Source organism: Lipotes vexillifer, unplaced genomic scaffold (assembly GCF_000442215.2).
Source record: "Lipotes vexillifer unplaced genomic scaffold, Lipotes_vexillifer_v1.1 scaffold3427, whole genome shotgun sequence".
Classification (NCBI taxonomy): Eukaryota; Metazoa; Chordata; class Mammalia; order Artiodactyla; family Lipotidae; genus Lipotes; species Lipotes vexillifer.
In genome coordinates this window covers 40,811-53,509 of record NW_006778738.1, presented here as the reverse complement: position 1 = coordinate 53,509, position 12,699 = coordinate 40,811, and the positions used below count along the sequence as shown (strand labels likewise).

The following is a 12,699-nucleotide window of genomic DNA, read 5'->3' as shown; positions in this document are numbered from 1 at the left end:
CCGGTGGGCCCTGCAGTGAAATCTCTTTCCCAATCCTGGGAAAGAAGGAAGAAGGCCTCATGCCAGCCAGGGGCCTCCTGAGGCCTGGGGAGGAGGAGAGAAAGACAGAAATAGAAACAGAGCAGGAGGGAGGGGAATGGATCTGGGCAGACAGGGTGGTAGGCAGCAAGGACAGAGGCACCAGAGGATCACAGGCCAGAATCACCCAGTGGCCTAGCCACACTCATCTATCTCAGTCGTCACGACTCCTGGATACTGAGGGCTTCCCACACACCAGGCACTGTGCTCACAAACCCTCCCTGATGCATGAATAAAGAGTGTGCAGCTCAGCCCCTGGCACACAGCACTCACAAAATGGACTTAAGACAGTAAGCATGATTACATCTACACTCTACAACAGATGTGTGCGGTGTGTGCACCCTCTTATTTATTTTTGGATAGGTAAGAAGTGGGTTTACTTAGAAACACGCTCCACAGACAGAGTGTGGGCCATCTCAGAAGGCAAGAGGCCTTGTGTACCCTCTTTTTTTAGATAAGAAAACTGAAGTTCAGAGAGGTAAGGACTTGCCCAAGATCATGCAGGCAGTAAACGGCAGAGCCATGATTGGAAAGTTTACTGCCTCCAAATCCTGCACACCTAACCATCTGACTATATTGTCTCTGATCCACCTGGTAAAGCTTTCTTGAGCATGTACTATGTACCTGGCCCTGTGCAGGGGATACAACAGTGAACAAAATAGACAAAACGAGAAACTCCTGCCCCATGGAGCAAGGAGACAGTAATCAAGCAAGTAAATAATGAGTGTCTGGTAGTGAATAAGTGTCATGTTGAGAATGAAAACAGGATGCTGGGATGGGATGACTGAGAGGCTTACTTTAGGTTAGAAGGTCAAGGAAGGTGATGTTGGAGCTGAAGAAATCCATTGTGGGATGAGCCAGGGAAGAGCATTGCTGGCAAAGAGAAGAGCATGCACAAAGCCCCTGAGGCAGGAGTGTGCTTGGTGTGTTGGAGGTATAGCGTGTCTGGACTGGAATAAGGGGGAGAGTGAGAGGAGAGCAGGTGGGAGAGGCAAGCAGGGAGCAGGTTCTGCAGAGTCTTGTGGGCTGTGGTCAAAGGTAAAGATTTTATTCTCGGAGCTGTGGGAAGCCAGTGCAGTGTTTTCAGCTGGGGCAGTATATGGCCTGATTTCCATGGAGAATCCAGCTTTGAGCAGGGTGTGCCTGTCTTCAAAACAAAATCAGGAACCACCACCTCAGAACTTGGCATCCACCCATCGGCATATTTGGGACCCACATGGTCCCTGGTTCAGCCCTTTGGATGACAGCCATCACCTTCCTTCCCCTCTAACTTCAGGCCTTTCATTTAACAGAGAAGTATTTATCAATGCCAATGACATGCTTGGTTTTGTTTTTTCCCCAAATTGAGAGCTTTAAACCCAAGAACAGGTACATTAGTGAGAGAGGGCATGGTATCATTCGAGGGGAGTATTGGAACATGTGCTCTGTGCCCTGGCCCTGTGATGGGCACTGGTGACCCAGCAGTGACCAATTGGTCAACAGTGACCCACTGACCAAGACAGCTCCAGTTCCTACCCTCTTGGAGCTCAGGCAGACAGATGGCAATAGGGCTGCGGTGGGAGAAACATGAAGCCTATCAGAGCCCAGAAGAGCTGCCTGACCCCTGCCTGGAGGTTCAGGGAAGTGTGTTAGAGTCTTGGTAGCAAGTGACAGGAAGTCAGCTTAACTGGATTAAGTGTAAAAAGTGTGCATTTGTTGGCTCATGTAGCTAGGAAGGAGACAATCAAGGGTAAAGCTACCAGGAACTTGGCCTTAGAGACTGGAACCCAGGCTCAACTCCATCATGACACTCTTCCCATTCATTTCTCTTCTCCGCTTGTCTCAACTCAGATTTATCCCCTTCAACTGCATGTAGTAGGGAAAAATGGCCATTTATTTACAGACACAGACTCAATCCTTCTAGCCCAGAGGTAAAATGGCAAAATCTCCAGTCCTAAATGAAAAAAAAAATCCCAGGTAAGGGCTCTGATTGGCCTGACTGGGGACACATGCCACCCCTGCATTGATTGTGATATCCAAAGGAATGGAATGTTTTGACTGGCCAGGTTGGGGTCACATGTCCAGATCGTTTGGCCTGGGGAAGGGGGAGGTGCTAAAAATATTAGGGTGAACCATATGAAATTGCCAGTTTTGTAGGTTAGAAATGGCAGAACATTGGCAATTTTATATGGCTGAACCTAAATAGTCACTGGAAAAGTGGGATGGGAAAACTTGTTGGGCATATAAAAGCAATAGAAACCCCAGTGCTCCACTCCGAAGGATTTTGTTTTTGTTTTTGCGGTACGCGGGCCTCTCACTGCCGTGGCCTCTCCCGTTGCGGAGCACAGGCTCCAGACGCGCAGGCCCAGCGGCCATAGCTCACGGGCCGAGCCGCTCCGCGGCACGTGGGATCCTTGCGGACCGGGTCACGAACCCGCGTCCCCTGCATCGGCAGGCGGACTCCCAACCACCACGCCACCAGGGAAGCCCACTCAGAAGGCTTTTTGGTGGAGGAAGTGATATTACTGAGACATAGGGAATGAGTGGAAATTAGATGAAGACGTGGTAGTGGTGGGAGAGTAGTGGGGACATGTCCCAAGCAGAGGGAACAGCTTATGCAAAGGCTGTCATGAGGGAGGCAAGGGAAGACTGGTCACTTTACTCTGGAGATGGAGTGCTCTGACTGGGCACACCTGAGCCTTGTGTTCAACCAATGAGGGAATGGGAAAGGGGGATCATGCCCCAAAGGAAAATTGAGAAGCTTTACCAGGTGAAATGGATGCTGGGCAGGCAAACCAAAGTATATCCAGTTCAAAATTTCTTTGTTAGGCCTTGGCATCTCCGAGCAGAGGTTTGCAACCTTGTTTCAATTACATCAGTCATACTGAAAAGGGGTATATGCCTGAACTCAGACATGTCCTACATTATTCAAATTTTTATTATCAAATAATCGGTCTCTTTCTCTGGGTTCTTTGCTGGGCGTACAGAGATGGATTTTTGAGGATACATTTGGCTGAAGAAACAAAACCCAATCAACATGACTCAAGATATTTGGTTATCTCATTTAATATGTCTGGAGTTGGGAGTTTGGAGCTGTTAATGCAACAGCTTATTGATATCACCAATGACCCATTCTCCTACTATTTTGTTCCACCTTCCTTAGAAGAATAGTTTCATATTCTAGGCTTGCTGCCTCATTGGCCACCACAGCTCCAGGTCTCTCATCTTTATACCAATGAACTAAGCAGGAAGGAAGGGAACAAATGGAAGAGTTTTCTTTGTGTTACGGAAGAAAAACATCCGAAAATAATCAAAATAACAGCAATAAACGCATATATGGGGCTTAACCTGTGCCAAGAATTATTTTCAATTCTTTACATAAATTAACTCACTTAAGAGGCCCTTTAGTCTCATGGCCACTCCAAACTGCAGAGGCAAGTGATCCACACTGGGCCTTGTCCAATTTCGTGACCCACAGAATCTGCGAGCATAATAAGATAGTTGTTGTTTTACTCCACTAAGTTTGGGGTGTTTGTTATGACTTCGAGCATATTGTTTGTGTGAAAGCTGGAGCCATGGCTGCTGTCTTGAGACCATGAGGTAGCCAGAGTAAGAATCAGTCAACAGAAATGGAAAGAACCTGGTTCCCCAATGACATTGTTGAATGAATGAATGAATGAGTTTTGGAGCTGCCCTGCCAATGCACTTTTTACTGTGACATCATAAATTCATTTTTGTTCTACCCATTTGAGTTGGGTTTCTGACACATTATAGGATAAAGCATCCTGACTGATATAGACTTCCATCTGTCCTAGGTACATATGGAAAAGAGAGATATACAGTTCACACAGACAGGGAGAGATATAAAAACATGTGCATAAATACACACACACACACACACACACACACGGGCATGAATATGCTGTTATACATCTTCAGTTGGACTTAGGTTTGGGCAGATACTCACTTGGATGCATATACATACACAGTCACAGAAGTCAGGCACACGCAAATATATGCAACCTGTCATGAATTTTGCCTGCACTACACAGACATCCACAGTCACAGACCCACAGTCACACACACACACACACACACACACACACACACACACTCAAAGATTCACTTATTGCAGAAGATTCCAATTCCTTACTGTTTATTTCTGCATATTATATAAAAGTGGAAAAATAAACATTTCTTTCAGGTCTTAGTCAGGGCTGCAGGGGTGAGAAGAAATAACTTAAGGCAGGGCTGGGGTTAGTGCATAAATAAGGTCTGGGCTCCCAGATGGGCTGGGGTAGGTCCCAGTGCTCAGATGCACAGGTCTCCTCTGGCAGCACAAGAGCAGGTGGAAGAGGATGAATGTGACAGAGGCCTTGGGGCCATCTTGAAACTCCTGTGGGAGAGACGAGAAGGTGGTTTCCCATTGCCCAGGCGTCAGCCTCCTCCTTACCCAGGGCCCAGGCATCCACCCTCTTCCCCGGTCACTCACCTTGTTTGGGGCCTCCTGGAGCCGATGCAGCCAGTACTGGAAGTGGCTCCTGGGGCCTGGAGCCTGCTGTGGGCTGAGCCTGGACCTGAGAACAGAGGAAGGTGGTGTGTGAGGCAGGGCCTGGGACACAGGGGCACATACAGGTGGCCAGAGCCCAGACACGGCCCGGGTGCCCCGAGCACTCACACAGGCCTGGAGCTTGGAGTGGATGTGCTGCAGCGTGTGAAGTGGCTGGTCTGGGATGTGATCCAGGGATGAGTTAGCCACCGTCCCCAGGACCCTTCAGTGTCAGAGCCAGCTCCGCCTCCAAGGCTGTGGGGTGCTCCTACACCTGAGGAGAGGTGAGAGAGAACAGGTGAGGTGGAAAGGTGAGGAAGGATAGGCAATAAGGCCCAGTTAAGTGGGGACAGGTGATGGGACAGGTAAGAGAGAGACAGGAGAGGGGAACACATGAGGAAGGCGGCAGATGAAGGGGATACAGGTGAGACAGAATGATAAGGGAAGGAAAAGTGAGGGAGCAGGTGAAAAAGTGAAATGGGGACAAATGAAAAGTGACTCATGAGGGAGGTCACAGAGGTCTGAAGAACGGGGATGGGAACGGGTGAGAAGAGAACCGTTTGGGGAGGTAGGTGAGCGTGGGACAGTTGGCTGCATAGGTGAGAAGTGTGGAGGAAGGAGGAATGTTTGCTGGGAAAAGATCAGCGGAGGAAGATGACAAGGGACAGAGAGGTGAGAGCGTGGGGAGGGCAGGTGAGAGGGGAAGAGGGAATCAGTGTTGAGAGTAGATGGTGACAAGGTGGGCAGGGCAAGGGGCACAGGCTGGGGACAGAGTCGGGAGAGAAGAGAGAAGTGAGAAGGAACAAGGTAAGAGTGCAGGTGAGAGGGACAGGTCGGGGAGATAGGGAAGTGAGGACAGGCAGAGAGATGATAAAAAGGAACCCAGGGGAGGGACAGGGTCAAGGGAGCAGTTGGGGAGGCACAGGGGCCCAGGACAGAGGAGGAGAGACCAGAGAGAGGGAAGCACAGGTGAGATAAAGGACATCAGGGGCCGCCTGCAAAGCCAGAGGAGCGGGGCCAGGTGAGGGCAGGTGGGCCTGACTCTCCCAACTCACCTGCAGCTGCTTCAGGTCCCGGGTCCTGGGGAAGAGGAGGGAGCTGCAGTTCCAGTCCTTCTGCAAGAGCGACACTGCTCAGAGAGCAAGGTCAGGTTCAACCCACAACGGGAGGGACAGAGGCTAGCAGCAAGGATGAAGGTCTAGCAGAAGGGCTTGAGTTTAATCCACAGCAGAGAGAACAGATGTTAGTCATAGCCGAAAAGCTAGAGGCTAGCCCATGTAGCAGGAGGATAGAGGTTAGGCCAACAGTAGCGGGCAGCAGCATGGCTACGGTAGAAGGGGTAGAGGTGAGCCCATAACAGGGACTTACCAAGGCATCTTTGGCTTTTTTTTTTTGGCCGCACCCCGCGGCTTGTGGGATCTTAGTTCCCTGACCAGAGATCGAACCCGGGCCTGGCAGTGAGAGCGTGGAGCCCTGACCACTGGACTGCCAGGGAATTTCCATTCTTGGCTTTCTTGAAGGCCACCAGCTCGCTTGGCAGCAGAGATTTGAACATGCCAATGTCGAAGGCCTTCCTGGTTGTGGTGGGGACAGGACATGCTCTGGCCAAGCCCAGCCCCATGGTCGTCACCAGAACTAGGGTCAAGTCTGCAGCCATGGTCAAATCGCAAATTGCTTCCCCAGCTGCCTGGCTCGGCTTTTTAGCCAGGCTAAATGCGCAACCCTGGCTGAGGGCTTTGACTTTAAAAGGCATGAGTGGATGGGGCCAGCTGCTAAGCCAGGTGAGTTGACAGGTATGGGTGGGACCAGGTGAGCTCAGAGCTATGCCCAGAAGGAAAGAGAAACGGAAATCCCAGGAGGGAGCCTGAGAAGTTCCTGAACCTAGTTTAGGAAACCCTGGGATGTTGGGGAGCCCCTGACTGAGGCTGAGGCAGGAAGAGAAATGGGAAACTGTCACAGCAGGGCAGGGGCTGGGGCGGGGCGTGTGTGGGCGGGGCGTGTGTGGGCGGGGCTGCTGGAGCAGCAGAGAGGGAGCTTCCTCCACTGGTTTAAGCGTGTTCCACGAACTCATTCATATTAGGCTCCGAACATTCCCGTGAGTAGTTATTTTTATGATCACCCCCCGTTTTACCAGTGAAGGAACTAGAGCACAGGAGGGTAAAGTGACTTAACCTGAGGTCCCACAGGTGTTTAATGGCAGAGCTGGGGTTTGAATGGAATCCCATGCAATTACTCCCTATTCTGTGTACAGCCAAAGCAGAAGATGGGAACCTCTGGGACTCACAGACGTCCAGCTTTCCTTTCTCTCCCTCTGGGTAGCGTGAAAGGCTAGGAAGTTCCTCGTCTGCGGGGCAAGAGCACGTGCTGGGGACTGGAGGGGCTGCCTGGAAAGAAGGCAGTGAGTAGGGCTTCGAGAAGGCAGGCAGAGTCTGGTTGCTTTTCTGTCATGATCCCCTGCGGTGATAATCATTGTGTAGCGAGAAGGGAATTGCTCTGATGTACTGGCACTTCACATTTTTCATTCCTTTATTTTTTTCTTGGCCCTTAGGTGCAGAAAGATACTAATCATACTCTTTGGATCATCATATAGAATCACAATTGGCCCATGAAAGACGCTCTAAGGTTTTACCCCCAGCCTCATGCCCAATCCCTATCCCATCCCTCCCCTTCACAGACACCCACTTTAATGTGCTTGATACATAGCTGCGAAGATATATCTTTATACTTTGTGATTTTGTGTGTGTATATGTCTTCAATTTACATAAATGGGATTGGGCTATAAATCTTGTTCTGTTTCTTCCCCCTCTTTTTTTGGGGGGGGGTGTACGCGGGCCTCTCACTGTTGTGGTCTCTCCCGTTGCGGAGCACAGGCTCCGGGCGTGCAGGCTCAGCGGCCATGGCTCACGGGCCCAGCCGCTCCGTGGCACGTGGGATCTTCCCGGACCGGGGCACGAACCCGTGTCCCCTGCATCAGCAGACGGACTCTCAACCACTGTGCCACCAGAAAAGCCCATCCCCCCCCTTTTATTTTAAAAAAACAAATTAACAGTATGTTTCTGAGGTCTCTGCATGTAGTGGTGTACATCAATCTCTCTGTTTCTTTTTTTTTTTAAATAAATTTATTTATTTTATTTTTGGCTGCGTTGGGTCTTCGTTGCTGTGCGCGGGCTTTCTCTGGTTGTGGCGAACGGGGGCTACTCTCCATTGCGGTGCGCGGGCTTCTCACTGCGGTGGCTTCTCTTGTTGAGAAGCATGGGATCTAGGCTCGTGGGCTTCAGTAGTTGCAGCACGCAGGCTCAGTAGTTGTGGCTCGCGGGCTCTAGAGCGCAGGCTCAGTAGTTGTGGCTCATGGGCTTAGTTGCCCCACGCCATGTGGGATCTTCCCGGACCAGGGCTCGAACCCATGTCCCCTGCATTGGCAAGCGGATTCCCAACCACTGCGCCACCAGGGAAACCCCACGAAACCCCCAAGCTCTCTGCTGTGTTGTATTCCATGGTGTGCCAACAGCACGCCTTCACTTATTTATTCCTCCAGTGATGGACATTTATTTTGCCTCCAGCTCCCTATCACCATAAGGCTCACACACATCCTCTCTGCGGGAGGTTTTCTAGGCTGCTGTAGCCCCAAGCGGGTGCCCCCACCATATTGCTTCAGCTCATTTTCTCTCTCACTTGTACATCTGGTTCCCACACGTGCTGACAGCTTCCCACGTCATGTGCCCGTATCTTTCTGCTTCTCCATCTGAGGTCTTTCTCCTGTGGGCATGCAGAACAGACTGGAAGTGCCAGGATTAATTCCCCATGGGCAATCTTCAACCAGCAAGGGTCAGGAGTTTGTGACTAAATACTTTTGCTTCCCTTTTCCTCAGTGAGTCAATTCTGAGATATGTTCTACACGATTTCTCAACTCCTTAGAGGGTCCTGGGTACCAATGAGCTCTAGTTGTTCACAGTGGTCACCCTTTCGGGGCTGGGACTAGGGTGAGGAAACAAGGTGTCTAGGGTGCAAAATTTAAGGAGCCAGCCCCCCTCAGTTTCAGGTAAGCGCCCTAGGTGCCTCACTTGACTCACTCTAGTCCACACTCTGCACCATTTATTGGCTTTTCCCCTCTTTCTTTAAAAAAATTAAAAAAAAATTGTGGGCTGTGCCTTGCAGCTTGTGGGATCTCAGGCCCCCGACCAGGGATTGAACCCGGGGCCATGGCAGTGACAGCACCAAATCCCAACTACTAGGCCACCAGGGAACTCCCAGCTTTTCTCTCTTTCAGTCCCAATTTTCCCACTCACTTGTATTTCCTGGGGATACCTCCCAGATAAACTACCTATACTCTTTGCTCAGGTCATGCTTTGGGGAGATCCCAAACTAAATCCTGATCCCTATTCAGGAGTAAGATTTCTGAGGCAGGGGGCACACCTGTGCTTATATTGTCTAGTTAGCACCATTCCGTAGAACTTTCTGCAATGATGGAAGGGTTCTATATCTGTAATGTCCAATACAGGAGTTACTAGCCACATGTGGCTGTTGAGTACTTAAAATTTGGCTAGTGTGTTGGAGGAACTGAATTTTCAATTTCTTTTTTTCCCTTAATATAAATGTAATTGCTATATGTGGCTGGTGGCTTCCATAATGGGCAGTGCAGTTCTAAATACTCATCTTGTTCTCCCAAATAGTTGCACCTGCTTCACTCCCTTTGGAGGTGCTCAAGAGATCCTGTATCCCTGCAATAGGGTGGCCTCCTCAACACCTAGCTCTGACTTAGATGATGAGGTCCTAGACTTTGACTATGAACCTGATGCAACATAGATGAGACTTTTGAGGTTGAGGATAGAGGTGAGTGAATTTTGCATGTGGAAGGAATGTAAATATTTCATGGCCAGAAAGCAGACTGTAGTAGTTTCAAAACATGTCCTCAAAAACTTTGACCCTTTCCCCACCGAGAAGTGGGTCCGTCCCCTTCCCTTCAATCTGGGTTGACCTTTGTTGGGCTGTGCCCGGCAGGCCTGCAAGCCCTGTACTTGCCCAGCCTCAAGGTCAAAGAAAGAGCCCAGAGTCAGTGACAGAGACATCAATGGTTTAATGGATGGGGGGATCTTACATTTCTGAAGCAAGGTCTTGGAGTGACACCCCACCGGCTGTGGCAGACAGTGGGCAGGACATGGTGGTAGCAGTATTCGCTATGGGCGTTTGGGAGGGAGGTTACCAGTTAGAGGGGGGAACTGTTGTCAGGTTGGCTCACCGGTTACCAGGGAAAAGAGCAGAGGAGCATGGCCCCTCACCACCCCTCGGATAAGCTGTCTTGGTGGAGACATTCTGATCTAGAGATTAGAACAATCACTAGCTGGGGCTGGAGGCAAGTCTGTAGGTGTTTACTGATTAAGCTCTATGATTTACAGGAAGGGTCAGTCATGTGAGTAAGGTGTAGGTGAAGCAGGGACTGGTCAAGCAGGGGATGTACAGAGAGCAAGAGAACAGCCATCTTGGGTGGCCTTATCATACAACCTAGTGGCTCACGTGTAACCATAGGTGCTGCATGACCTCTGGGTCTAAGTCAGAAAAGACTTAGGTAGCTTCTGTGTGGTTCTTTCTCTCTCTCTTTCTCTCTCTCTTTTTTTTTTGCCATGCCGCAGGGCATGTGGGATCTTAATTCCCCAACCAGGGATCAAACCCATGCCCCCTGCAGTGGAAACGCAGAGTCTTAAGCACTGGACCGCCAGGGAAGTCCCTGCATGTTTCTCTTGAGAATCTCTCTCTGGGGAAGGCCAGCTGCCATGTGAAAAGGATGAATAACCCGAGACCACCATGCTCCCACCTTCACTCAGCATCAACTGCCAGCCATGTGAATGAGACATCTCGGACATCCAGCCCAGCTCTCAGAACCCCCAGACTATGGTTGGGGCTCTATCATCTCTAATCCCCACCCCACCAAGGACTCTACCCAGCCATTTTTACTCTACTGTTCCCAGGCCTCTGTGGCCCAGAGAACAAAATAATTATATATGCATACATACATTCATACATATACAATCTCCCCTTTTATATACAAATGGATATATATATATATATATACACACACACACATATATATACATACATGCATACATACATACATACATACATACATATCTGGTTACAATTACTATGAAACAAATTATCCAAAACTCCAAAAAATGTGATTCAGCCACTGTACAAGGTGACCAGCACTGGGAATGTATAAACAGAGCTCTGATTATTGCTCTGGCAGTAACATTTTAAGAAAGGAATTAGAGCCTCATATTATAATCCTCCAAATATCCAGGATACAAAAGAAAATAATTAATTATACTTGATATCTCAAGAATCAGGAAAATCTTAAACAGAATGGGAAAAACCAATATGTAGATACCAACACCAAGATGATGCAGATATTAGAATTATTTGACAAGAATTTTAAAGTAACTATTGTAAAAATGCTTCAAGGAGCAATCATGAACACTCTTGAAACAAATTAAAAAATAGAAAGTCTCAGCAAAGAAATAAAAGACGTAAAGAACTGAATGGAGGGACTTCCCTGGTGGTGCAGTGGTTAAGAATCTGCCTGCCAATGCAGGGGACACAGGTTCGAGCCCTGGTCCGGGAGCAGCTAAGCCCGTGTGCCGCAACTACTGATCCTGTGCTCTAGAGCCTGTGAGCCACAACCACTGAGCCCGTGTGCCACAACTACTGAAGCCCACGCACCTAGAGCCTGTGCTCCGCAACAAGAGAAGCCACCACAGTGAGAAGCCCATGCACTGCAAAAAAGAGTAGCTCCCGCTCGCCCCAACTAGAGAAAGCTGGTGCGCAGCAACAAAGACCCAACACAGCCAAAAATAAATAAATAAATAAATTTATATTAAAAAAAAAAAGAACTGAATGGAAATTATTGAATTGAAAAATACAATACTTGAAATAAAACTCACTGGAAGGGGTAAATAGAAAATGAAGATGAGAGAGAGAAGAATCAGTGATCTTCATAATAGACCAATAGAAATTATCCACTTTGCACAACAGAGAGTAAACAGACTGAAGTCCAAACAAAAGAGAAGTAGATTTTTAAAAATTAAAAGGGAGCTTTTGGGACAAAGGGAGCCTCAGGGACCTTTGGGGCAATAAAAAATGATCTAATATTCACATCATTGAAGTTCCAGAAGAAAAACAGAAAGAAACTGGGTCTGAAAAAAAGTTTTGAAGAAATAATGGCTAAAAATATCCCATACTTGGCAAACTATATAAACCTACAAATTCAAGAAGCTGAATAACCCTTAAACAGGATAAATAAAAGAAATCCAAATCTAGGAACATCATAAAAACACTTCTGAAAACTAAGGACAAAGAAACTTGAAAGGAGCCAGAGAGAAAAGATGCATTACATTTTATAGGGGGACAATAATTTGATTGACAATGGATTGCTCTTTAGAAACCATAGAGGCCAGGAGAAAGTGACCCATTTTTCAAACGCTGTAATAAAAGAACTGTCAACCCAGATTTCTTTATCCAGTGAAAAATATTCTTTAAGAAAGGATATGGGACTTCCCTGATGGCTCAGTGGTTAAGAATCCTCCTGCCAATTCAGGGGACATGGGTTCGAGCCCTGGTCTGGGAAGATTCCATATACCGTGGAGGAACTAAGTCCATGTGCCACAACTACTGAGCCTGTGTGTCACAACTACTGAAGCCCGTGTGCCCAGAGCCCGTGCTCCACAATAAGAGAAGCCACTGCAATGAGAAGCCCACGCAACGCAATGAAGAGTAGCTCCCACTCGCCGAAACTAGAGAAAGCCCATGTGCAGCAACGAAGACCCAACACGGCCAAAAATAAATAAATAAAATAAATAAATAATTTTAAAGAAGTAAATGGATGGAAAAAGATATAACAATCAATAGAAAGCTGGAGTGCCAATAGAAATACTAGATAAAGTAGGCTTTAGGAAATTATCAGAGACAGAGAAGGACATTACATAATGATAATAGGGTCAATGTACCAAGGAGATAAAACAATCTTAAAAGTGTATACACCAAATAACAGAGCTTCAAAGTACAGAGCTTAGGCAAAAATCAACAGAATAGAAAGGAGAAAT

General features: G+C 48.1%; 1 protein-coding gene across 1 annotated transcript; it reads right to left on the bottom strand.

The window, feature by feature from the left end:
* Positions 1 to 4,297: 4,297 nt before the first annotated feature.
* On the bottom strand, positions 4,298 to 6,227 carry LOC103069528 (interferon lambda-1). The gene is given in 7 exon segments (XM_007472045.1): positions 4,298 to 4,453; positions 4,550 to 4,609; positions 4,611 to 4,634; positions 4,736 to 4,828; positions 4,830 to 4,880; positions 5,662 to 5,721; positions 6,093 to 6,227. Coding segments are annotated over 7 exon segments (579 nt in total).
* Positions 6,228 to 12,699: the final 6,472 nt, after the last annotated feature.